This window comes from Phalacrocorax aristotelis, chromosome 11, assembly GCF_949628215.1.
Source record: "Phalacrocorax aristotelis chromosome 11, bGulAri2.1, whole genome shotgun sequence".
Taxonomy (NCBI): domain Eukaryota; kingdom Metazoa; phylum Chordata; class Aves; order Suliformes; family Phalacrocoracidae; genus Phalacrocorax; species Phalacrocorax aristotelis.
Genome location: NC_134286.1, coordinates 6,939,249 through 6,966,716, shown reverse-complemented (window position 1 = coordinate 6,966,716; position 27,468 = coordinate 6,939,249). Strand labels below are relative to the sequence as shown.

At 35.3% G+C, this 27,468-nt stretch overlaps 1 protein-coding gene across 10 annotated transcripts in view; it reads right to left on the bottom strand.

Annotated features, from left to right (window-relative positions):
• DIAPH2 (diaphanous related formin 2) overlaps positions 1-27,468 on the bottom strand; it is a 250,096-nt gene that overhangs the window by 130,047 nt on the left and 92,581 nt on the right. For all 10 annotated transcript variants that reach the window (XM_075106689.1, XM_075106684.1, XM_075106687.1 and 7 more), the window contains 3 exons: positions 24,904-25,005; positions 15,559-15,798; positions 6,241-6,370 (listed from right to left, as the gene is read on the bottom strand). In XM_075106689.1, the coding sequence (XP_074962790.1) occupies positions 6,241-6,370; positions 15,559-15,798; positions 24,904-25,005 (472 nt within the window). The remainder of the gene's footprint in view (positions 1-6,240; positions 6,371-15,558; positions 15,799-24,903; positions 25,006-27,468) is intronic.

The window sequence follows — 27,468 nt, the reverse complement described above, 5'->3', positions numbered from 1 at the left end:
TGAATCCTGACATGTGTTATGCCTATTTTTGTGACCTGCATAAATTCTGTGCGTGCCACCCTCCTACCTTGTCTGAACTCTCTGGTCAATACCATCCTTTTCACCTAACTTCTCAGGTTTGCCCCACTGAGTAAGCTGTAAACAACAGTACATGTAGAATGTAAGCCTTTATTTGAAGGTGAACTGACTGACCACATTACAAAAACCAATCTTTTAGAAAAAAGATGTCCCAATTTCAGAAACATAACCAGAAATCTTAGAGGTGGTTGATGAGAACTGCGCTCTGTAGCGTTCTCCCAGCAATATAGACATCTGCTCCAGAGCACTCCAGAAACTCACCTTCTTCTGACATTAATTTATTTTCAAATGACTTTCAAGATCTCAGAAGGTGAGTTAATTTTGGAAACAGAGCTTATAATTACAAAATCAGCATCTATTAAATGAGCATACTGAAGCAAAACTTCCTGTCAAAGGCATAAGGCAAACTGCAAGTGAGACAAGGGGAAGAAGCGACTGGAATGTTACGTTCTATTCATTGCATCTGGATTTGGAAGCGTTAACTGAACATGCTAAATCCTTCTGTGTTTGTTTCAAAAGCTGCCACTATTTCTCCATAGTCCAACTTTGCTTGGTTTGTATATCAAGCTGACAGACACATGCTGTAACTCATTGTGAAGCCACTACGGCACACTTTATCTAGGGATGCACATGTGCAAGAATCGCAGAAATTAAGGAAGACAAAGAAAGAGAAGGAGCCAAGCCTTTGTAACACAACTTATCCGTTGTTACTAAAAGTCACTAGAGAAGGTGTTGAGCGACTCCATCGAACAGATGTCTCTTCAGGCTCTCAACTTGTAACAAGAGTTTGGTCTTTCCAATTAACTGAAGTGCAAGCCTTGCTTCCAGAGCATTTAACAACCCTTCTTGCTTCAATGAAAGTGCTAATTCAAGAACACATAAGGAGAGGAAAAAAATAAAGGAAGTAGGTGCCGTTTTGTAGCTTTCACCTCTCTCTAGCGGCTGGTATTAAGGAATTCAAAATAGATTTCGTAATTTGAGAAATCATTTAAAGCAGTCTTCAAATCTGAATTGGTTTAACTACAGACAGAAATTCTTAAATATTTTAATTCATTTAATAAGCAACAGGCCGTGAGAGTCATTTGAACCATTCTTTAATTTTGCCCTTCATATTTACACTTCAGGGAGAGAAGTGGATCCTTAAAACGCATGCCACACAGAGCAACTGTGTTTAATGTAGAATCAAAATTGTAGCTTCAAAATGTAGCTTCAGGATTCAGAACTACCATGGTAGTTCTGCATACCATTTATTACATATTAGAAGATAGCAACAAAGACAGCAAATAAATCTTCAAAATCTTCACAGACTAGGAAAATTTAGTAAGCAATTTGGCAGAGTGTAAGCCAATCCAGAATCCTACTGATTCTCCAACAGGATCTCTTTCAGAAATTGCACCTTGGAACTATCTGTGAAGTTTTTGCTTCCCTGTCTTCCTCACTGACGCTTGCCAATGAAGAAGAACATGTCTGTCAAAAAACTCTTAATGAGATGATGAATAAGCCACCACCAATACGGCAATGCTATATGCAAATACAGAAGCGTCACTAGAGAAAAAAGTCTAGTATTTGATCTACCTAACTGTGTATTTACTGCATTCAGAAAAACGCATTGAGAGATTTTCTGACATTTCAATATTGCAGTTTATGTGAATGAGAAGAATGACAGAAGTCGCTACACAGTGCAAGATTGACTTTTGATTATGATGCAAAATGCCAACTTCAGATTCTATTATGGAGAGAAAAGTCACAGATGCAGGCACTAAATTTCTCACACCAGAAGGCATTGTCTATTTTATATCCACTAATGTGCCAGATTGGGCAAAATCTGTTTCAGCAATTTAAACTGTGCAAGGTGGAAAATACTGCAGATCTCTCTGTAAAAACACAGTTTCTGCTGCTGCAACTAACTATAAAACTTTTGTTTGACAGAAAAATGACTACTACTTATGAGTATGTTTTAAATTGCTATACTGTAAGGCAACAATGGCACAGAATGTTTTAAAATATTTTCCCCACTCTAAAATTATGGCATTAAATAACAGTGAAGTACCTGTTCAGAATTTAAAAATTATTATTTTCTTACAGTATTTGTATATATTAACTATATACATATTTGCATTCCACAGCGCTTCTGGTTGCTAATGTCCTTTCTAGAGCGATGCCTCAACCGTCAGAACCATATGCTTGCAAATTGAAGAAATAAATTTTTTGTGTCAACATGAGTAAGAAATCTGTGCTCCTGTTATTAGTACCTTCCAATTCTCTACACAGACATAATTCACCCCACCCCAAGGCATCTTTCACTTGATTTTATTCAGAACGCTGTGTTCCTTTTAACAATACTTTAAAAAAAACTTATTAAGTGGTATACCTTTGTATAAGGCACAGAATTCTGGACATTAAGCACTGGGAAAAACCCTGATGATTTCTGAAAGAGACTTTATCATCTATACTAAATTCACAGTTAAGCTCAGCCCTTCGCTTGGAGTTTCACTGTTCTTGGGACTCCTACGTTACTGCTCAGCTAACCCCAAAACCTATGCTCTGTCTATACATACAAGGTATCACTTTACCTTGTCCAACATGTCAGGAGAACATACAGAATAGCCAATGGCCGACTACAGACTAGTCGCCTATGCAATCTACATCCACTCGTTTCTGAAGTAAACGCCAGTGGGGCAATACAGGCTCACAAACCTTCCTATGACTCTACACAGCCTAGTAACTCCCACTCGAGGCAGACAAAGCAAGCAGGGAACATCAGTACGCCAAAAACTGTTACATTTAGGAGGAGCTGCACACAATGTTCAACTGATGAAGTTACAGTTATGTTTTATTTTAAATACAGGGACGATGTTTAAATCATGAACTGTGATTTATAACTGCTGCTCTTTTAAAATCTGAAATTAAGTTGTTATAAAATACATGGCTGATGTTCCTCTTTTAACTGTATGTGTTACACATTACTTTTTATGATTTCTGGGAGGCTTGACCATCAGAGGAGTTTCAAGTTAAAAAATATATATCTTTTCTAAGGAATTCTGAATTACTCTTTTTACAATATGATTTTGTCTAGAAATCCCAAACTTATTATCTGACTTCAGTATGGTACCTCTTGTTTTTGTATTCATGTTTTGTTTGACTGAACCTGCAGAAAGGGATGGAAATTTGTCCAGTGTTTAATAAAATCAGAGATTATAAAATGGTAAGAGCAAACAGCATGAAAAGCAGCAACTGGGATAACCAGTGAACAAGATAGAAATAGGAATATAGGATTTGCATAGTTTCAGCTGTAGGAGAACAAGAGGAAAACACTGCAGACTGGGGGAAGGTAAATGAATATCACTTCCATCAAAGAATCCAGTTTGTCACAATCCTGCATTTTTTAAAAAATTTGTTTTCCTTTCATACAGTCTGCTTCAATAAGAAGGAATGCTTTTCCAATAATCTCGTGATAGTTTATCTGTTTGACCTTTGCTTATACTTTCCAAATTAAAACTGTTTCCTAATTTAATTTTGCTTTTCATAAACCTCTAGGTTGATCTTCCATCTTTAAAAAGATAAAATATTTTATTACACCGAATATCAGATTATAGAAGATTTTAGTACATGCATTGGCAGTTCATCTAATCCCATTGACCTTTTCATATTAAAATCCAGTTTTATGCTTTATCTGCTATTTAAAAAGAAAAAAAAATCATACATCCATTGTTCAGATGCTGGTTCTTTTATTCTTATATGAAAATTAAAGCAAAATAAGACTTTCTTTTTATTCACATGGAACTGAGAAAATGGACCCAAGATGTAAAAGAAGTTCAACGTGGTAAGTCTTGTATTTGGAATTTTAGGTATAGGTCAAACTACAAGGCTGCCTTCTGCCTAAAAAGAAAGAAGAGTACAACTCAAGTACATCTCAGACTGTCACCTGTTTTGCTAATATTTCTTTACGAAAATTTCATACAGAGATAGCATATGCTGGTAGATTTCCTGCTTTTTCATGTTTAACTAACTGAGGTCAATGGCCTAAGATGTGTCGCCAATCTATTCCAAAACAAGCATCCTACAGGAAAAATAAACCTAACTGTCCATCGCTGAAGCCACCGATTTATAAATAGCCAAACAGCAAATAGAACGTGAAAATCTTCTCTTCCGCACAAAGCATCTTAACGAACTTACACAGAAAAAATGACCGCACAGGACAGAGCAGAGGAACATTTAAAATAAATAAAAACAACAACAAAAAAAAGAATTACCATGGAGAAGAGTTGAAGCAAGTTGCACAAATCATGTTTATTCTGCCCAAAATCTGCTTTGTTACAGAAAGCAAAGAAGGGCTGAAAGGGAAGGTTTGGTCATTAAAAATGAACCGTAATTTATGCTTCTGATAAGAAGTCACTGCTGTTTATAGGAAACTTAATGAGCTTTCATCTTACAAAATGAAACACATCTAACTGCACTAAAACCTTTTTCACACATATTCTAAGCATCAGAATTATTAGTGACTTTGCTCCCATTAATATGCTTTCTCTCTTTTGGATGCTATAGATTAGATAAGCTTTACTGACCGCTTTGGTTTAATTCCTCAAGTCAACTTACAGAACATTAGAGGCTTCAAATCAAACTATAAAAATCTCAAAGCTGCAAGGTAAAGTGTTAGCCACAGGAGAAAATTAATAAAAGTTCATCTAATGTGCCTAGTAAACCATAAGGCTTTGTAAAGAACTTAATAAGAGATGCATGAAGAAACATGTAAAAATTTTTTTGAAAAAATCACCTCCAAAAAAGAATTATCTAAATTCCAGAAGGGTTTTCTACCACTTGATAACATGCCCAGAAAAAAAGAAAACTAGACCAAAACCTTTATTTTTATATATATGTGTGTGTGTGCGTGCGTGTATATATATGGTGCATTCAAGATGGTAACACACAAGTTATCTCTTCAGTCTCTATACTGCCTTAAAACACAATACCATCCTCAAGCCGATAGAGGCAGATCAGTGCCATTTTGTCAATAGGCATTCATACTGATGAAGTATTCATCAGCAAAGAGGGAAGTGAAGCATGGAGACATTTAATCAATACAAATAAAATTTAGACTATATGCAGAAAAAAAACCAAGGAAAGGTACTTGTGAAGTTTGAGAAACAGCAAAAGATTGCATGACAAAGAATCACATAAATCTGTGAATAAGTTGGAGATGAAACAATAGCAAAGATAGGGAATAGTTCAGCAACCAGCCTAAGTCCTTGGGGAAACAAGAGTTCTGCTCTCACTAGACCAAAGTTTAAGATAGAAGATGAGAAACTCAAAGAAAATGATGGTCTAATTAAAAAAAGTTATCTACCTAACAGCTAACCACTGCACTGGAGTAAGACACTGACTTAACACTAACAAAAAGGAGACAGAAACTTGCAAGAGAAAACCTGGATAGAGCTGGTTGAAATGTGTACCCAACTTCTTTTCCCCTCTCTTTCCCTTCATATCCTTGTGCTCCCCCAAGTACTTATCTTATGAAGAATCAGTAATGGCCAGTCAAAATAAAACAGTCTCCATTATCTTTATTAACCACTATCACATAGCCTTCGATTGCCATAGCTAAGCCACAAGGGCGCCAAGCAGCACAGTGTGCCTCACATTAAAAGATATGCAACAACAAATGAATTGTTTTCTGTCAGATTCACCGGGGCTATCCTGCTGACTGACCAAGAATAAAATCAGTATTAACCATTGACCGTACAGTATAATTAAACTATATATTTCATATACACTCTGGGAACTTTAGAAAGCATATCTGTTATTCTCCACTCAGGTCAACTGTTAAAATGAGAACCACACTGTGCATGTACGCATGCACACACACAAGTGTTCACTCTCAAGCAACAAGACTTCAAACACTTAATGGGAAGCTAAGCATCATCATTACACTGCTTCAAATATCACAGATCAGAAGTTGTGTAAGTACTTCAGGAGAAAAGTTACTTGGTTACTGCTTTTCCACTCCTCACTTTTCACCAGGTCAATTAATACCAGAAGGAAAAAAAAATCCACATGGGTTATCAATGCTTACAGGTTACATAATCCTACAATCTAAAACAGAATGTTTGAAGTATTTGATGTCAGAGCAAAGAGCTATTACCTTCAGGTGTTTCTCTATTCGCTTACCTTTACTTGCACTCTCAACATGCAGCAATTCATCTGGAAATTTTAAGATGTCCCGGTAATTCTCCTCACAGATTTCTGCCAGAAAATGCAACAGGGTTGTTTTCTGATCTGATGACTTAGTATCTCGAATCTAAAAAGTGAACACAGGAAAAAACAAAAGGGGAAAAAAAAAAATCACCTTTTTTTTTTTTGTAAGATGTTTAAATAAATTGAACATTGCAGATGGAAACTACTTAGAAAAAAGTTACCTACACTGGTTGCCTGCAAATGAAACAAATTATTTTAAAAATAAAATTTCTGCAATTCTTTATCCTTCAAGGCTACAAAGGGAATCTATCCCTATGCTGTATTTTTAAAGGGTAATTAATTATGCTGAGAAGAAAACCTTATGAGTGTCAATAAAGTTCTGAGATTTTAGCAACGCCAATTCAGAATGCTCACTATGAACAGAGATTAAACAGAACAGAATTTAGTTCATTCCTTCAATGTCTCTCACTGTGAGACTTCTAAAGGGATCCCGTTAAAATGCTGCACAACTGGACAGCATGCTAAAAGTCACAATTTGCTCTTTTACCAGTCAAGGTAAAGAAACTCCTTGTTGTAAATCCACAAGTTTTTATTGAAGCTAAAGCTGAAGCATACTGCTTTATTCTAAAGACTTTCAGACAAATTGTATACAGACACATGAAATAAATGCACCCCACTTTATTGGAATACAAAATGACAATAGAAAAGCAAAGGTAATCCTGACTGCCAGTAAAGGAAATTCAATATGTCCAGTTTTATTTACGAAAAGCTGCATGAAAATTGTGCACAGTGTGGAGAAACAGTTAATTGCATGTTTTCACTATCCCCCCAGCTGGAAAGGCAATTTTTAGTGGTCTGAAATAAACTAGTCTTCTTGGAGGTGATAAGACCCTCTGTTCTCCATTAACCTAAGTGCATTAACTGATAGAATCAGTTTATTATTTTTAAAAAATAATTCCAACGTAATTGTTAAAATACAGGGCTAGTGGCAAATTTCCAAGTAAACATAGATAATTGTGGCTAAATCCCATGGCAGAGCGCATGTTCGTATGCAACAGAACATCATGAACTTAAGAGAATGAGAAAACAAATTTAAGTCCAAATTTAGTTTCTCCATTTTTATGCAGACATAAAGAATGAATGTATGAGTTGATTGAAGATTCAGTGGAAGTAGGGATAACCCTTTATTGACAAAGGTAATAGAGACAGGAGATGTATGCAAGAGTTTATAGATAGTTAGTATTAGAAGTTATCTATAAAGATTTTTTTAACCGCATTTTACTAACTCATCTAGTACAGTTCTTATACAGAAATAAGCTACAACATAGAGAGCAAATCAAATCAAGGATTTATTTAATAAGAATACATAAATGTGTGTGTAAAATCTCCTATTTGTTTTCTCATTCTCTAAATCACTAGAAGTTCTAATTCTATAATCCTCATGACAGGCTTGCCATCGATGTTCAATTTAATACAGGCCTTTCAGCTTTAAGGATTACCCTGTTAAGAATAAATGAGTGCAGTCAAAAAACAGGCTTTTAAAAATATAAGGTATTTAGGCAATTAAGAATGCAATTTAATTCATACCGATTCAGTGATTAAAGACTAAACAATGCTCAGTAATGGTAGCAGTTAAAAGGTTTTAATGTGTTATGTACACAGAAGTTTTACCAAGTTGAAAAAAAAAAATCATAGATTTAGTGCCTAAACATCTGCATGGTAAAAAAAGAAATTGCATTTCAATTTGTCTGTGAACAAGAACTGTAGGATTTGCAGTCTTTGATCTCTCTGACATCATCAAGTAGATAAAGCTTTTTTTTTTTTCCCTAAATGGACAAACTTATTTTGCCTTCAGATTATAACTGAAACATGTTTTGTCACCAACAGTAGCATCATATTAAGAAGAGTAAATATTAGCACCTGCTGACTTGTTCAAAACCTGTAGTAAACAGTCATTCACATTGTAAACAACTGTGTCAAATTCACTTCTTTGGCCCAATCCAGAAACTCATCTCAGATACCCTCATCCATATTTTCAATAGCTGTGACACAATGAGTAACATTGAGCTCTGATCTTCAGAATCAATACACATCCTTTAAAAATAAACTTCTAAGCCTACTAATATAATGAGACGCTAAGTAAGATAGGTGTTTCTTGAGTGTTGTTTAGCAGATACTTAAAACTAATAATAGAAAGGAAAGATAGTAACTAGAATGCTAACAGCATAGCTGTCTACATTCTCTGTATTCAGAGTACATTTGTATTCAGGGTAAATTCTTTGTTTCCTCTCTTTTTATTCTTGGGTAGAATTTAACGTTTTTTATTTTATGGAAAAGACAACTCTGGGTATTTTGAATTAAAAAGTCATCTCTTAAGGGAGTGAATTTTGGTTTACTCATATCCAGTTAAAGTGTCTCTAGTTTCAATTTATGATCCCTGTCTGTCGTTCTTTTGCTGTACACTTTGCTAACAGGCTTGGCTCCACCTTTACAATACCTGTTTGGTGCTACAGATCCCCCCAAAGCCTTGTTTCTCTGGGCTGGATAGCCCAGTTCCTCAGCGCTCCAGCCCCTGAGCACCCTGGTGGTCCTCCACTCAAGTTCATCAACAAAAAAGATTTTTTGAACCTATTTTGAACATAAGCACATTGAACACTGTGACCATACGCAACCCAGCAAATTCTGAGTTAAGAGCAAAAAAAAGTCACTTCCCATGATCTCCTGACTAAACCCCTACCAATAAAGCCCAGGATGCTGCAGCCCTCACTGCTGCCAGGGCACGCTACCGAACCTTCTCTTTCCATTAGGACAGATTCCACATTTTCTGCAGGGTTGCTTCCCGCTTTCAAGACAACACCTTTGCAGCAGGACTTAGCATGCAGCACATCACTGTGTCAAATACAGAACCAACTTTACAATGCTATTATTTTCCTTCAGCATAAAGCTAAACTATCCTTTTACAAGCAAGAGCTCTGGAAAAGGGCAAATTTAAGATGCTAGACTCACAAACAAAATACAGTTGGAGCCTCTGTTACATTAACGTGTTAATAAACAGAAAATCAAGACTAAGTATCTAATTTCTCATCAAAAGACTACTATTTAAAAAAAAACCCTCAGGCAGCCGATGATTAGTCAATGGCTTCTGAACTAAAGAAATGTCTTATTTCGGTCAGCAGAAATAAGAGAAAAACATGAAGAGAAAAAAAAACATAAAGAGAAAAAACCAATATTTTTTTCACCTTCTTTGCACTTCTTGCACTTCTACTCGTTACTTTCACAGGTGATAACTGAAGCTAAGGTTTACAGTAAATAGTGATTAGAATTTGTTTTTATTTTTAAATACGGTGGCTTTTAAATGCATCTTAACAGACAATTCAATCAGAAACACATACTTCAATGAAATATTCTATGGGTTCTAAATTCCAAGTGATATTGTGGCTTTGTATGTGAGCAAAAAAGGGAAAATGCCATCCATGTTACAGTCCTATGAAGCATTCCAGCCTCGTGACTGTAGGTATGCATGGACATAGGCCAGTGCAAAGGAAAAGGAGGACTCTACAAAGGGTTGCATCTTTAGAAGTAGCCAGAATTCCCTTGCTAGTGACCTAGGTATGTTAAACCAAAACCAAATAAAGTGGGTTAAAAGAAGGATTTTGCTTCCCGCCTAATATGCGCTGGGACACAACTTTGAGAGTCCTAAAAATCCCTGCCTTTCAAATGTTTTTGCTTAACACCCTCTGTATTCTCATCCTTTTAATTGTCAGAGCATCACCATATTAGAGATGATATAATAGTTCCCAGAGACATGGTAAACCAACAAAACCAACAGTAACAGAATTCACCACTTGGAATATGCGTAATTCCTTTACTCCTACATCTTTAGCAGTGTTAACACACTGGAACATAGAAGCTTATACAGAGCGGTGTCTGTATATATGGCATTTGCAAAATATTAACAATGCACATCGCTGACTTAGGGTTTTCCAAATTTATTTATTTTTTTAAAAAGACACTAAAACTGCAGTGTAAAATTTTCAAATACTGGTTCTGATTCTATGGACTTTTTTTTATCAGTTAGAATTTGGGAATAACACATTCAGTAGAAAAAAAAACAGATCAGTATATCAGTGTAGGCTTCAGAAAGCAGCTTCGTGCTGAATGTTGGAGCATCAATTTGAGTGGTCAATACTATCAGATTCATTGCTTGGGAAAGGGTTAAAGACTGATATACACAGAGCATAATATTCACAGTACACCCACTCAAAGTAATATACAGAGTACGATGTTTAGGTCTGTAGCTCAGAAATAACATCAACATAACAAAAATCTCATTTACACATAGGATCTTGGTAAAGCATTTAAAACACGCAAATCACACCATCACCCACTTCCCGAATTTTCTCTTTTTTAACAGATACTTTCAGATTAAGTTTTCAGGTGTGAGGGTTAAAAGTGACGTAAGGAAAAATGCATGTTTTAACTACCACTAGAGTGACATAGGATTATTATAGCTATAAAAAAAAGTTTTCTATCGATTTTTATGAGTTTATATCACTTCTCATATCCTAGGAATCTTTTCCACCCTAACAGAAAAGGGGCTGGTAGACAACTAGTAAATGTACACTAGCCAGTAATACTTGAACTAGATAAACAGCTTGTCTTGTACTATTTGCATACAAACAAGTAGTAACATATTACTCGTTACATAAAATAAACATTGATGCAGCTAGAATACTACAAAAGCTTTATTAAAAGAGGGATGCTTGCTGTTAGTCTTTACATTAATTCACCACAAAAAGAACAGAAGTTGTACCCCACATATGCCTAAACCAAAAGCAAACCTCTGTTCTTGGAATTAAATTTCTGTCTAGCATAACTTTACAGAACTATGAAGGTTCTCCTGCCCTTGATAAAAGACAGTAACTGCTGCAACAGGGGTTCAGGACAGCAGTTGGATCACTGACTGGTACATATCAATCAAAAGCAACAACTGGTAAAAAGATTTACCTTTAGTCAATTACTACAGCAGCCTCTCTGAACTTTACTACTTTTCCTGCCTTATTTATATTTTCACAGAGCACTTAACACTGAAGCAATCGTGAATGCTCTACTGCGTATATCAGAGTAGCTGCTACCGCTTGCCAGCCTTGATACAGAGCATGAATTGTAATGTTGATCTCCCTTATTTGAACGAAATTCTCTGTCTTCTGCCAAATGATTTGTTTACGAATCACTTCTCTCTTCAATAACATCATACACCACAATATAGCATCCAGAAAGATAATCTGTTTTTAAGGATTTGCAATTACTGTACAGGCATTAGCTTGTTAGCTGTGACCAGGCAGGTTTGAATTCACGCTTTCTTTTCTTTATCATGTTTTAATAAAAGCTGTTACACGATAACAGATTTCTATGTACGAAATGACCAGCTCTGTTTTAAGAACATTTAGTTTACAAAAGCATTTATCCCAGATCAATACCTGCCTTTTTTCTTTTCTTTTTCAGATCATATAACGTAAGTACTACATCTACTACACAGGCAATTAATTTTAAGATTGTTCAAGGACAACAACAAAAAAAAATCAATACAGAAATCAGGTTTTATTGAAAAGTGAATTTATCACATTCAGATACCTCATCATTAAAACAATTCTGCTTTCTATGTATATTCTGCACATAGAAATGTCTACACAGACACGTGTGTGCTACCTTGCTGACAGGTGGCTCAAAAAAATATTTAAAAACAATTAAAAGCTTTCTTGTAATGACCAGGAAAGTCCCCTGGCCTTAAAGACAGTGTAAGTCACTGGTGTAACAAAGGAAAAAAAAACACCCCACAAACTAAAAACTGACAAACATCATGCCGTTAAAAATCATTGATCAAATATCCAGTGTTCAATTCTGCTTATCCTAATATGTTTTCCGGTTACTGTTTCTGAGACTTATATCTTTGTCTTTAGGCAAAACATCAACATATAGTAAAGAATAGCTAAAAACTAACATGAGTCAGGTCAGCTAGATTTACTATAAATTCTGTTCACATAACAGCTGAAGTCCTTTCAGAACAACAATATTCAGAGTGTAATACTGTTGTTTAACTTATATCTTACTTTGTCCCATCAAGTACCTTACAGTGAGAGTCGCCAAAAAAAGTCAAAAAAATTAGACAAAGAAATGGCCAACATTTTAAAACATGAAGCCAAGTGGTCTTGTTTGATTTTAAAATTTTTATTGTAGCAGTTCTTACTTTACTCAAGTAACTTTTAAAACTGGTAAGAAATTCTTGTCCTCATTCTGAAGTTGCTTTAAAAAAAAAAAAAAAAAAAAAGCAGGTTTTATAGCGAACACCACAAAAAATTAGGACAAGGTTTCTTTGGCACATTACATCTGACTCCTAATCTAACAATGTACCTGAGGTTGTGGAAGGGTGACTTCTAAATTGTAACGTCCTATTGTGCTCATCATGGTTCCATACATAAAAACCAAACCGTGCACAAAATGTTTCACAAACTATTAAAGTTAGTAATTTTTATGCTTTACTCTATGCAAAATGCAAAATAAAGGCTCCCAAATTCCTCTCAAAAAGCCTGAGGACTGAAATACGTTCTCTGGGAGAAGATATAAAGACACTTGAAAATTATTCACAGAAGACCTCTCATATGGTAATAGTGCCTTCTCAAATTTCCACCACCCATACAAAAAAATATGAAACAAATTAAAAAAAAAAAAATCCAAAATCTTTCAGTGTTCCCACAGCCTTGAAAATTTAGTAGCACCCAGGTGTCCCACAGACCAAAAACGTATGAGCCATATGACACTGGCAAACAGAATGCTGCGTTGTTCTTGCTGTTAGATGCCACTTACTTCTCTTATTGCTTTCTTCAGACAAGAAATAGAAATTAGAAAGTTTAATGCAGAGCAAGATTTCAGTAAACAGAACAATATACTCACCCTGTCCTGCTTACATTGCAGAAGTTTTCATTTTCACAGTGAAGGCCAATTATTAACCAACAATCCTAAATTTTGAGACTGTTTAGATAACGCAAGAAAGCTGGTAAGCAGCTATAGACAGATACTAAACCTGGTGCTGACAAAAGGTATTGCCACCTGATACAGTTTAATATTTTGTACTATTCTCAACAGTTAACAGAGGCCTGTCAGAACGTATTCTTAGTTAATAACACAAAGCCAATAAAGCCATTGTACTATTTTGGGTGGAAAATGGGAGGGCATAATTGGAAAGCTATTAAACAAAGAAACCAAATGCAATTATTAGTTGAAAATAATCAATGCATAAAAAGAGTCGCTACCCAAGTATAAATTTGGATTCTTAACAGTAATTAAAAAAAAATCCACTGCAAATACTGTGTAAGCACTTCTTATTTATAAAATTAAACATCAGTGGAGTAGAAATATACTCCTTTAAATGTGATATTAAAGCATAAGTACAGGTATAAAACTATTTGGAAAGAAAAAAAACCTCTTGCAAAAGCACATTATTATACTAATCTAATTCAAATCAGAATGGCAAATACATAAAGCTATGAAACCAGGGCTTTAAATAGCAGAAAGTATCTTTTAACTTGAGTAATAAAAAACAAATTTAAATTGCAGGCAATGCACATGTCACTCTGTCCAGAGAAATTTACCTACATTTCCATTAAAGTTACGTGTTCTGAATTTTGAACTTAAGTGATGATTCACAAGGTTTAGTCAATATGTAGAGCTGTTCATGGTACAATTTCATGTCTAGATGTTGGTGAGACCTTCTTTATTGCTCCAAAAACCATCACTGTCTTAGTGATTATTTTAATTTTAGACATCACCGTGTAACAGCATATACCTAGTACCTAAATGCAAAAGCACAGTCAAGATGTTATTAGGGAGAATGTTTAAGCATTTTCTCTAATCTCAAGGGGCAGGGTGGGGGAAGAACACGTCCCTCAGAAATACCTATCTTGAAAACAAAAAAAAGTTAACATAGATTTTGTTTCTGAGGGCAAGGCTGAATTAAATAGTCATAGATTTTTGTCTCAGTTATTTTAAATGGAATTTAGCTGTAAGCACAGACAGCTATGCTTCACAAATTTTTCAGTTCAGTAGAGAACAATTTGCAGGATTAGTCAATCTACATTAGCTGTGTCAACATCTGTGGGATTTGCATTGACAGCAATTCATAAATCTATCACCTGGAGTGCAAGAATACCTTCTCATACCATTGCTGTGCTAGAGTACCACTCGTGGACAGTCATCATTTCCCCTCCCCCTCATTAACAAGTAGTTTTCTACTTAAAACATTAATTTCCCTTTAGATTCCACAACTACTGAAAACAAAACACTGCACTAAATTTATGAAAAAACTTCTTCAACTTGGCCTCTCTCTAAAAAAGCTATTAAAAAATGTAAGTATTTCTCAGGTGATGGCTTTTATTTTACCAGAAGTTAGCAACATCTTTGTATTAAACTACAGCAAGCCAGGTCTTCCTCTACTGAAGTATGTCAAATCAGACTTGCTGTGTATTTGAAATATTATTTCCTCCCCCAAGGTTAAATCTCCTTACCATACACATCAGATTTTCTCATGGTGCCCAAAAAAGGGACTTGAAAGCTGGACCCTCTGATTAGACAGAAAAAAAATAACTGAAAAATACCTCTGCGAGGTTTATGCTTTTTTAAAAAAAAATCTGTTTACAAATGTTGCAACTCTATTTTAAAGATACTTTCAAAGGTACTTTACTAGCTGAGATGGTCACGCCCAGATCAATGTCTCTCACACATTTTACCATATAAACAAGCACGGCACATTAAATTCTGACTGCTCCAGATTTTGAAGTTCTCGTTGCATCCCATGTTTTGCCACCACAACTGAAGTTAAACCTCAGATAAAAATGTCCATCTTTGATCCCAAATACTTATTTCTGTGACAATGCTTGAGAGACAGCTGGGTTGAAGAGGGGAAGAAAGATGAGTAGCTAAAGCTATTTACCATATTCAGAGAACTACGTATAGTCTATTGACAAGATGATAGTTTCCGATCAAAAACGCTATTCTACTTGTATATTCCAGAAAGACTCGGAACAGACTTAAAATTAAACAACTGCCTTGAATTGCCATTGCACTGAGAAAGACAGCTATAGCAGGGGGCCATCCTAGAAATGTTTACTCTGTATTTGCCTATCCGTTGTTAAAACCAGAGGTGCAGTCACTGATTGAATGTTTTTCCCTGTTTAGGGTACTTTCTCATGTGTCAACCATGAATTTGCACTTAGAAGTTTTATAGCTTCATCTTACCTTGCAAAGAAAACTGATGTTAAAACCAAGAGACTGTGCATTTCTGGAGCCAGAGTTCATGTAGTTTCCAAGGAACAGCACTAACTCCAAAAGCTTGCTAAAGCTTTCACTCTTCTTCACCTCTTCACAAGCTAGTGTAACCGCCATAATGTCAGGTTTGATATTGTTTACATGCTCTTCAAACATAAGCCTGAAAAGGATCCCGTTGAGACGTGACTGCAACATTTTCACGGAACTCATCTATAAAATAAGAAACATTAAATCAGAACATAAAAACCCAAAAGCTTATTTATGCAAAATAGCTTACATTAAAAACCAGTATCACGCAGCCAGCAAGACTACAATGTCTGTATGTTTTCATTGCCTATCTTGTATTTCCAGGAACCTGTACCTGCCCACAAGAATTTCTCACCAACCATACACTTTGTCTGAAAAATTCAGTGAAGCAACATATTAAAAATAAGAGAGTGCTTTGTGTTATGAAATCATTTAACTTGTGAATTCCGAACTCACTGGCAATAAATGCCCACTGCCAAAACCCAGCTGCCCAGCAAAGGAAATGCAAGCCAATTCCACCAGTTAACAAGAACTGAAAATCAGCCTGAAGGTACATGTGGCAAACATTTCATCACATCTCCAGCAAAGTTACTCCTGAGCTCTGATATTTACCAATTTCCGAAAACTAAGCTTCTCAGTTTTCCTTCCTTCAGAAATGGTACAACCACCTCTCAAGTGTGCGTGCCAATACCAGCACAAATGCAAACAGCTACGCTTCAGTCTGATTAAGCTAAAGAATTATACTTCCCATTTTTCGGCTCTGCTACTGAGCTGACACATAGCTCTCAACTTGCTCTTGGTCCCTGGGACAGCAAGAGGGGAGAGAGATGATGAATTCTTAGGGACCCATGTGGAAGGATATGGGAATATCCAAGTAAGTTTCTGGCACAGGAGATCCAGCTTCACTGGTCAGATATTTATATAAAGCCAGGTCAAATTAGTACTATTGTTAATAAAATATTTTCTGCCATTGTACTGATATGAGATGTTAATTGTGATATTTACAGATGACGCCAGTGCTACATCTAACAAGGTTGTTATTTTTGCAGTTTTTAATTAAAATGAAACCTAAAATGTTTTTTTTTCAGTTATTATCTACACTCATAGAGAGTTGTAAAATAAATAATACAAACCCTACTAGTATTGATAGTTACCGAATGAACTTAAAGGTATTTTAGATACACTATGTTATATATTTGATCCTAAGACTTTTCAAGTTCATGCCATCAAAGAGTCCCAATCCATGTACCCCAAAGAATAACCAGATTTGGGAGGTGGATAAAGAGGTTTTGGCTGAATCTTGTAACAGTAAGTTTTACATAAAAGCCAATATACCTAGAGACTCTAAAGTAAGGATATACTTCTGGTACACTCTTTCAGTTCTGATCCCATGACACCGTATTTTGTAGGCAGCATACTGCTTGCTTTTTAATCTCTTTTCTTTCTGTCCTTTTAAACAAATTTTGTAAAACTACTGCCCAGGATATTATTGCCTTTATGTTTCAGACACTTTGCAAAAGGTAGTATAGGACTCATTCCTTCCTAACCTGATAAAAAGATGGGAGGTTAGAAATCACAGCATAGTAACATGGTAAATGACAGAGTTAGTGAAAAGTATCCACAATAGTTTAAATCCCCAAAACCAATCTTATTAGACTAGCTACTAAAATACATCCATGTCTTTCATATTTTGCACAAGTGATCGGTAATATTTCCCCCTACTTAGCAGCGGACTGTAATTCACATGAGATATTTAAATTTAAGAGAAAAGTATGCACTGAAAATTTTTAATCCACTTAAAAATTTTCATTTAAATGCAAGAATGATTACCTTCCAAATCTAACTCCTAATTTTAATTAGCAGAATACAGAAAGATTTCTCCCCCAATGTATTCACTATCAGTGGTGTTCCTGAAGCACTTTGTCCCCTGAAAGAAAAGCTTTGTTATGTGACAAATCACAGATCTTGGCTATCAAAACACAAAAATTTTTATGTGCTCATGTCCCTGTTGCCCAAAGCATTACTGTGGCTCCTTGAGGGACCGTGATTGTTCTACTGGTGTTATCTACCACAGACCAGAAGCAGCAGCAATAACTTTCACAGGAAAGACTTGGGTGGCCTGAATAATGATGAATTCATACTAAAATGGAAATAAATATGAAGACACTCCAGACGGTCCCAAACAATTCATATGACCAGACTGCAACAAGGAAAAGGAAAGGATCAGAAAAGAAGCATTTCAGCATAACTTGCAATCTTTTTTTAAACATCTCCATTGTCACAAATCTCTCTGTGAGTCTCTATAAGCCAACATCATACAGTCTTGAAATATTATTCTTCTAATCATTCTGTATTTCAGAAATATCATACTGAAAACATCTGCCTTGAAAGGTTCTACCTTCATTGAGCTGCAGTAGATGGAAATTAAAAGTAATCGCATAATTTGCTTTAGCTTTTGTAGGACAATCTCCAATTACTGATTTTACTCAAAATTGCACAGAAGTTGTCCAAAGCTTTAGATCTTGAAGACAGAGTGCAACAAAACATGTATTAGCCAAAAGAACAGTGTGACTTAAACACTTGTGAAGACTAATCCTTTACAACAGCCGATTTGTACTTTCTCCCCTTTTTTTAATGCTGTGAAGTGTCATGGAACTTTTTTTTTTTTTTTGCAAGTTAGTTGACTACCAAACCAGTAGTAAGTTTTCATTTCATTTGCTGATCTGCAAAGTATTTAAAAAGTATCTTGACAATTTCGTAAGAGCTATTTCAAGTGGGTTGTTCCCTTAGAATTCAAAACATTTTTATATACATTATGCTCTTTATGTATCAATAGCAGATAATCAGAAATGCTATTTTATCTCCTCCTCCCCTACCCTGCCCCAGTTTCTGTTTCATATTCATGTTTCTAAATACACATGTTCAGTGGCTGATAATCACACTGAACTTCGAGGAATCTTCTGAAAATAGGTGAGGTGCATTATATTCACTAAGAAAAAGGTCAAATTATTTATAGGTCTACATATTAGTGTCAAAGGCATTTAAGAAATAATACATTAAATAGGTGCATGTAACAGCAAGCATTAGCTTTCACCACAAACAGTTAAAGAAGCAAGAAGATGGGTATTTTTTTTTCCAGCTAACTGTGAGCATGTCATTATTTCCCCTTCTGGGCTTTCATAAATGTCCCTGTCTGAATTCTCCACCTAATCAAGTTCTTTATTCAGTTCTCTAGTCTTTATTATCATTATTCAATTCTCAAGCCCTGTATTAAAACTAGGATCAAAGGTTATTGGAAAAAGAGGCAAAGAGCACAATTAAATTTGCCTCACTTCCTAGGGAAAAAAGCTGACATTCCTATAATACAAATTTGTCAACTTACTCAGACAACTTACTCAGCCTCTTACCTATAAAACAGTTGCCTTTTTTTTACCTAGCAGTATTCTAGAAAGATTAATTCTTCAACAGCTTTAGAAATTACAATGAGGCAAAACAAGGGGCAAACAAATTAATTTAAAATGACTGAATTACTCTAAACCAATGCAGGTCCAATAAACTTGCTACCTGCTGGCGAGGACTGTTCAGGATAGATAATCCTGGTAATACAGTAAAAAGGGTCCAGAATCTGCAAGTGTCTACAACTACAACTAGTCAGTGAAAACTATTCCCTTCCATTAACAATGAAACTACTGATAACTCAGTTCTTCACAGCTGAAGGAAGTTTTGCATTCGCTAGAAAGCCACAAAAACCCCCTCCACTTTTCTAGAACACAACTAGAAAGGGAATTCTTTAGTCAGTTCCAGTCACTTGTTTTGTTTGTTTACTAAAGAGTTATTAACTAAAATTGGCACTACACCATTGTGGGATGATCTTTTAAAAAGGGGTAATAGTCTTGTTAACTTGTCTTCAAAAGTCACAGTTAGTGGTACAGAAAAGCGGGTAAAGTTTTCTGAGTCTAAATACCACCGACGCTGCAAACGATCGTATTTTCTTAGCCTGCCCTCTGAGTTGACAGGAAAAGGTTGGTACTCACGCTTCATAGCACAGATGAGTTTTATGCCTTTCTAATCTTTAAACTCTTCAACTGGCACCAAAATTGAAAGCAAGTATCCTTACTGAAGTTGCAGCTGTTCCCATGACACAAAAATAATAACTCTTAACCACAAGTTTTACATTTAAAAATCAGACAACATTTTGCCTAGCTTTTTTTAATGTTATACAACTGATTCAGTTAATCCATTTTTCTTGTTCTACTTCAACATCAGTGCAAACTTCTTGTGTTGCCTTTTTTGATCCCAGGATATAACTTCAAAAACAGTTCCAATAACTACTGTGAATATATAATTGATTTTAGCATTTCATCTAAATGAAAATTCAATCATAATTTTCATTTACTTATCAGCTGGATATTAAGTTAATCGGTCTCTTCTAATAAGTTAATCATTTACTAAGTATAGGGTTTCTACACAAATTTTCAACAACTTATTCCAACCTTTATTAGATTTGACGGGCAAAGCGATTATCCAATTAACATCTCTTAATAATTAACACAGCTAAATTTACATACAAGTAAGGGTACACATTTTAAATACTACTCAACAGAGTCCTTCTGGCTTCTTCTATTCCTGAAAATATTCTTCCTAACATTAATGTTATGATTATTATTAATGCAAAACTCTCAAATTAATTCGATGCATAGTGAAAAAAGGACTCCAGTCATGTGAAGAGCTTCAGTTCAGCTGCATTTCTTCCACTTTATCATGGATTGTTCAATTAAATCAAAAGAGGAAACAAACCCAGCATTTTAGTAGTATTAATGTAGTTAAAGGCCTCTAAAAATATGACAGACTCACTACCCATAAGGAAACAATTTTTTTTTTATTAAACCAGATGGTGAAGTTGAATAAGCAAACAAGCTCCAGGAAACTTAATCTCTTCATAAGGCAAATATCACCATTTGGAGATGTTTGATTAAGCAGTTTTTTCTAATTAATGTTCCATTAAATACTTTAAAATTCTTTCTCAACTTTTTGAGGTTGGGCATTCCTCAAAAGAACGACTCAATGAAAAAGTGATCATGACTATATTAGTACTGTTGGAAAACAAGAATACTTTTATGACTTTAATATGTAAGACAACTGAGTGAAAAAACAAGGACCATTCAGTTTCAATTCAGTAGTAATCATAAGTCAGATAAATCTTATATCCCAAGGTACGTAAAACAACCAATAGAGAGGATACAGTTTCTCAAGTGACTTTCAGTTATAGTTGTATAATTTTCTGGGAACGAAAGATTACAAGAAAGAAACAAAACTACTATATAAAAAGAATGAGGAAAGAAGAGTAAGTACTAGACCTAACTTATAGACAGCCCTAAACAAACTATCCAACAGCAGCAAAACCCCAAAGCTACTACTCTCAGTTCAACTGGATTTCAGACATCTATCAGTAAAACATAAATTTTCATTAATTTAAACTCTGGTTAAAAGCATACGAGGAACACTTACTAGCTACACACATTTAATATGCAGTACTTGTAAACTGGCAACTTCATTAAATGCTTCTGTTTTACCTCTACGTCAAGACAAAATAAAAGAACTGTTTCTTCTGACCTGCAGCCTTCTAAACTGGAGGTAAACAATCCAAGAACAAAAACATTCTCCAAGTGTTCTCACATACTTAAGTTTTGTACTATCTCAGTACTTCACATTTGATGACAGAAAACTTAGGTTTTGCACTGTCATTTATACTCATTATGTAGCCAATTCACATACAAACAGTTTAACTAGACTATCAGTTACATTCTTTCCCTTCTCAAATTCATACTCATCCAGGCAAGATGAAGCTGAATATGGGGCAAAGAATGAAATAAACTTATTTACTGCAGGTCGTCTTCACTTTATGAAAAACATTTGCATTGTCTTGGACCAGCCTTTTGATAGCTATAATAATTACACCTTAAATTTATTTTCAGTCTTTCATTTCCAGCATATTAGCATATACCCAAAATGAAAAGGCCATTAGTCAACTACAACCAAATCAGTGCAAAACGCAAAACCTGATCCTGCCTCTCCTATGCCCTGCCAATATTTCAGAGTAGGTGATTAATGAAGTTGCAGACATTAATGAATCTCTCTCGTAATATCTTTTGCCCAGAGGTGAAACTGGGGAAATAATATTATCTACAAAAACAACAACCATCAAAAGAATGCTGTTACCACGCTAATGCTTTAGCTACTGCTGAACAGTGTTTGCGGTGACAAGGCCTTCTCCACTTCTCACCCTGCAGAACCCAGTGAGTAGACTGGGGGGGGGGTGTTCAAGAAGCTGGGGTGGGGCACGACCAGGCAAATGACCCAAACTAACCAAAGAGATATCCCACACCATGTAACGTCATGCTCAGTAATAAAACCTGGGGGGCTCAGGTAGGTTAGCCATTTTTTGCTCAGAAACTGGCTCTGTATTAGTCTAACACATGGGAGACAGTGAGTAATTGCCTTTGTTTTATTTCTTTGCCTTTGTTTTCTTTCTTCTTCCACTTCTTCACTTCTTAAACTTTTATCTCAACCCAAGAGTTTTCTTGCTTTCACTCTTCCTTTCTTCTTCCCCCATCCCACTGGGGATGGGACGGGGAAGCGAGTAAGCAACTGTGCAGTGCTTAGCTGCCTACCAGGGTTAATCCACAACACCTGTTCTTCTCTGAATAGCTGCTCTTGACTCTGTTATCTGTTGCTACCTAAAGAGGTAGTACAGAGAAGACAGAACCAGAGGATTCTTGAAAGCGCATGGTGATAGGACAAGAAGCAAAATACAAGACAACACTCAGAAAATTCTGACTGTATATAAGGAAAACATAGTTGACCACAAAGGTGGCTGAATATTGAATGCACTGCCACTGTCACAGCTTTCTTCAGCAGAAGGATAATTTACTACCACCCACCATAGAGCAGCATGATGGGAGGATGCAGATAAACAGATACTAATTCAGAAATATCTTTATATAAAAGCTATAGAGAGCAATGCAGAAAAAAAAAACAAATAGGGGAGAAAGGCTGAAGCAGAAGAGACTTGGTAGGTATGACGTTTATAAAAGGGAAATGTGTGGCAGAAGAAGGGATTGAGTTGGGAAAGGATCCAAGTTATAAAGGTCAGGGGTGACAGATTAAGGAACTTACATCAGTAAAATGGAGGAATGCCTACAGAGTCTTTTAAAAAAAGGTCATTATGCACAATTTTCTGAATTTCTTGTCTTAGATAGTTGACTGAATAGAATTCATGGGCATCAGAGTCTTCATTTGTCCTAATGCCTATTCCTCACTTGCTTCCATTCTGTGTTTCCCTTAGACACATTTCAGATACTCTCCTTGCATAAAATCTGATTTCCCACTTTGGCATTATTTATGTAGGAGGGAAATAAGGAAATATTCATTTGGTAAATCAGCTGCTCTCTGGCATCCTTTGCCCCTTCCCATTTCAAAAATAAGCAGGAAACAGCAAAACAGACAGGGCAACTGTTGTGGCCTGCCCACCTGCCTTCCCAGGGATCAAAAGCCCAGCTTTAGGAAGTACTACTGACATTCCATCCCATTGATTTAGTCAGTCCGAAAGCATATGTTACACGACAAAGAGGTAACAAAGTATTCCTCCAGTGCTTTTAAACAGATTTTTTAAATATACGCACACATATATATGTATGTATATGAAATATAATATGGATTATATATTGTGTAGTATATCCGTATATGTGCAGATAATACATAACCATATACAGTCATATATATGGATGTTTTAATATACATCTAAAAGACATTGTAATATATTAGTATATTATACTATAATTATATTTTTTATGTATTGCATGCCATAATTCCTTCAATAAAAGTACCAAATATATATTTATAGAGAGTTTTAGACTGTTACAGATCAATAAATAGATGATAATGTTTTACTACTGCAGACTTTGCAATAAGACTAAATAACGTATCACATTTGTACAAAAATTCCTCATCTTTGTTTTAAAATAAAACATTTTTGGAACTTTATGCTATATATTAAAAAAAATAAAATCAATAGCCTAAAGTTTTTCAAAAGAAGTCATTGATATCTTTCCTTTTCTAAATCCTCTCCAAAAATCTCATTAGGTCAAATTATGTTCTGTTCCCACCACTTTCCCCACGCCTCTCACCCCCCAAATCATTCAAAAGGCGCTTCTGATGACAAATTATGTTCAAATCAGAGCTTTTTAGTAAAATACTGGTTTCACTCTTTCCTTTTAATAGACCTCTATTTAGCTTTAATACATTTTAATGTACATAACACTATAAAAATCCAGCAAGAGCAAACCTAGCTCCTGTGAAGTTACGGATGAATTCTAAACACATTACAGAGGCTACATCACCATCGTTACAGTCTTGGACTGACAGAGTGAAGTGAAAACAGGAGCTCATTTGCCTAAGGACTTATCAGGTCTTTGGAAGACCAGAAGCAGAAGAAAGAGTCTTCCAAGTCCTAGCTTAGTACTTGGTATCATACAATCGACTACCAGCAGGTATTAGGGTAAATTATGCAAATTTTTTAATTTCATTCAGAGACAGGTTCTAGCCATTATAACACTCGATATCCCTACTTTTGGAATAGCTATACACACGAACAACACTAAAAGCAACAGAGTATGATCTATGATTTCAGTTCTAAGATGAATCTATACCTCTTCTAGATCAGTTTTGGAAGTTTCTGTGTGTTTGTGTGTGTATAGGTATACACACACATTGTATATGTATATGCATACGTAAATATATGTGTACATATATACACACACTTTTTTTTTAACCAAAGAGTAAAACATGAGATATTACAGCCATATTAACTCTTTCAGCTGTTTACAGTTTTTGATACAGCAGAAAAAAATTTATCAAAGTTGTCGATGTCATTAAGTTAATGGGCCGTTTATGAACTCTTGGAAATTTAGCTACTCGAACATAGTGTTCTCTGTAACTGTTTAATAAACATACAAGAGTTGCATACAAGGCAAGACAGTCAGGCAAAAGATTTGGTCTGGCACAGAAGTGTCTGTTGCTCTTAATTGCACACCATAATGGCTTCCAGAAAAACACATAATATGTATTTACAAAGGTTTTTAGATTATTAATTATCAATAAATAAATGGTAACTTTTCCTACTGCAGGACTTACAAAAACACTAACCAAAATAATTTAAACATAAATTTTTTCCTTTTAATCTATTTGACAAAATAGAACTCTCCAGTTAATTACTGCACAAATACATACCACAACTCCAAATTGTTCTGGTTCTGCAAGATCATTATATTCATCCTTTAATTCAGCTAAGGCATTGAGTTCTTTCTGCTCAGGAAGATTCTTCACTAGGTTCTAAAACAAACAAGGCATTATATTAAATTTGTTATATTAAGCTAGCTGAGATCTTAAAATAACATGCTTAAAACACCACAACATGGAAATGCACAAGGAAATTATGGGAAGCTTATTTTATTTATGCAGCTTTAACACTATATAAACATCAAATCAAACCACTAATTACTTAATACAGACATCAGCACCTCTGTTACAGTCTCTAACTTGAAGAATGCCTTCTCAGTATTAATAAATTGAGCAAAACTTCTTGATGGTGTAAGACCCTGAAGAATTACACTCTATCTAGAATCTTTTTTTTGCCTTCATGATTGCATCTTGCCATTAAATATTAACCAAGAAATAACTGGTCTGGGTAAAGCAACACATAACTACTTAAAAAAAGTAAAAATCTTTAGACCTTCAAAATAACTACATAAAACTTAACTTAAAAACACTTTACATAAAAATAAGCAACATCTCACAATTGTACAGATCTTCTGGATCTGTATATGCCAGAATTTGGCATAAAGTAGAACCTACTTGAAATCTTATACATGTCCCCAAGCAAAACTGTATGATTTATTATATGATCTTAACATCTCAAAATACAGATACACTAAATGTATAAAATATTTATATTAAGACTGAAGAATACTTTAAGAGATACTCAAGTAAAAATTTAGCTCGTATTTAATTGATATATATATGCTAGTTGAAAACAAAAGAATAATATAATTCTTCAAGGGAAAAAGAGTAGACATTTACATTCACGCAAGCTAGCAAGAGTCAATAGGCCTTTTTTGTTCAAAAAGTTTCATCAATCTTAAGACCAAAAAACCAAAGGGAATTAAAGTATTACTAACTGATATGATTACACTACAGCTGTCCACACACAGAGGGTGCCCTTTACTTCATTTTCGATCTCCATTGACCACCTTTGTTCATATTAAAGACTTATGACAGGAAAATCAGGAAACAAAAACGATGTAATATTTTGGAGACTGGAAACAGGATGCAAAACACTGCAGTAGCTTGGAGGCAAGTGTGCTTCTGGGGAATTTCAAAGGGTGTTGAATTAAGGGCAAGTACTAGCCACTGAAGAAATCAAAGGGACTGAGTTGGAGACATTTCTCTCCAGAGGAGGCAGAAATACCTCCGTATCTAGGTGAACACACCATGCCTCCTGCTTTCTCACTGTGGCCCTTAGGGGGACTTTTGGAGGGGGATAATTGCCTAAATGCATAGTAAAAGCAGACAACCTGTTTCTGTATGCTGGATACAGACACTTAATATGCATAAAGGGGCCAAAGAAGTAGTGCACTTTTGTTATTAATAACTTGAAAAATCACCATGAGATTCACCCAACTCCACAGTGCAATGACTCCGGTACCAAACAACTAAGAAAAAAAATGCCTTCACACAAAAATCATTTTTTTCTTCTGCACAAAGGCAGTGGGTGCCAACGTATTAAAGAGAGAAGGATTAAGTCCATGTCCTTCAACAAGAAGGTCCTACTCAAGCCATCCTCTGAAACTTGCATAAGTAAATGTTAGAACGACCATCAGGTTTAGAGGTTTACTTCCAACAAAGTATCTATGGAATATGCAGTTCTATAGCATTTTAACTACAACACAGATTTTAGTGAAGATAAGGTAATGTGCTACAGATACAAAATTTAAATCTTTTGACACTTTCTGCAACACTAGTCTTAGAAGTAAAACATTTCAGAACATGCTCCTTTAACTTGAAGCTCTTCTGGTTCGGTTATTGGCACATCAGTTCTTCTCCCACCAGAAAAGGTGTGTTGCCATGTGTTCCCGTAAGATGTGAATAAAAGGGACATGCACACTGACACTATCAGAGAACCGATAATGACTCTTTAGGTCTATGTTACAAAAACACTCTGATATGAAAAAAAGTTATGTACCTTTTCAAATGAAAAAAAACAGCCAGCGCTACAGAAGCATGTTTTTTCCAGCTATAAAAACCTTAATTGGAGAAAACCTGTGCAATTACAGGTACACATCTTACTTGTAGAACACACCAATCTTGCCATCACTCTTGCAATATTCTTATTCGTTATGAGAATTTGATTACTGATCACTCTGCCAGGCTTGATGAACTAGGCATTAAGGTACAACTTCCAGAAATGCATCAGTCTAATTTGTCAAATTTACAAGTGATAGCTAACTTAATTCTCCAAGCTGAAAGAATCAAATAGTCAGCCATCTTAATGAGGAAAAATAAAGATGACAAGCAGTCTCATACAAAACATCCCTGTAACAGAAAGATTTTTTTTTTTTTTTTTTTACCCTTACACTGAGGAGCTACTGAGTGTCTCAGCAAGCACAGTTCGATATACTTGACAGAGATAAGCATCAGATTCACCTGTACGTCATAAAATTAAGCTATGGCCTTGTGTTTAAACCTAAGCATGCTCCCTTTCCTATTAACCCAAAACCATGTCCCACAAATTTCTAC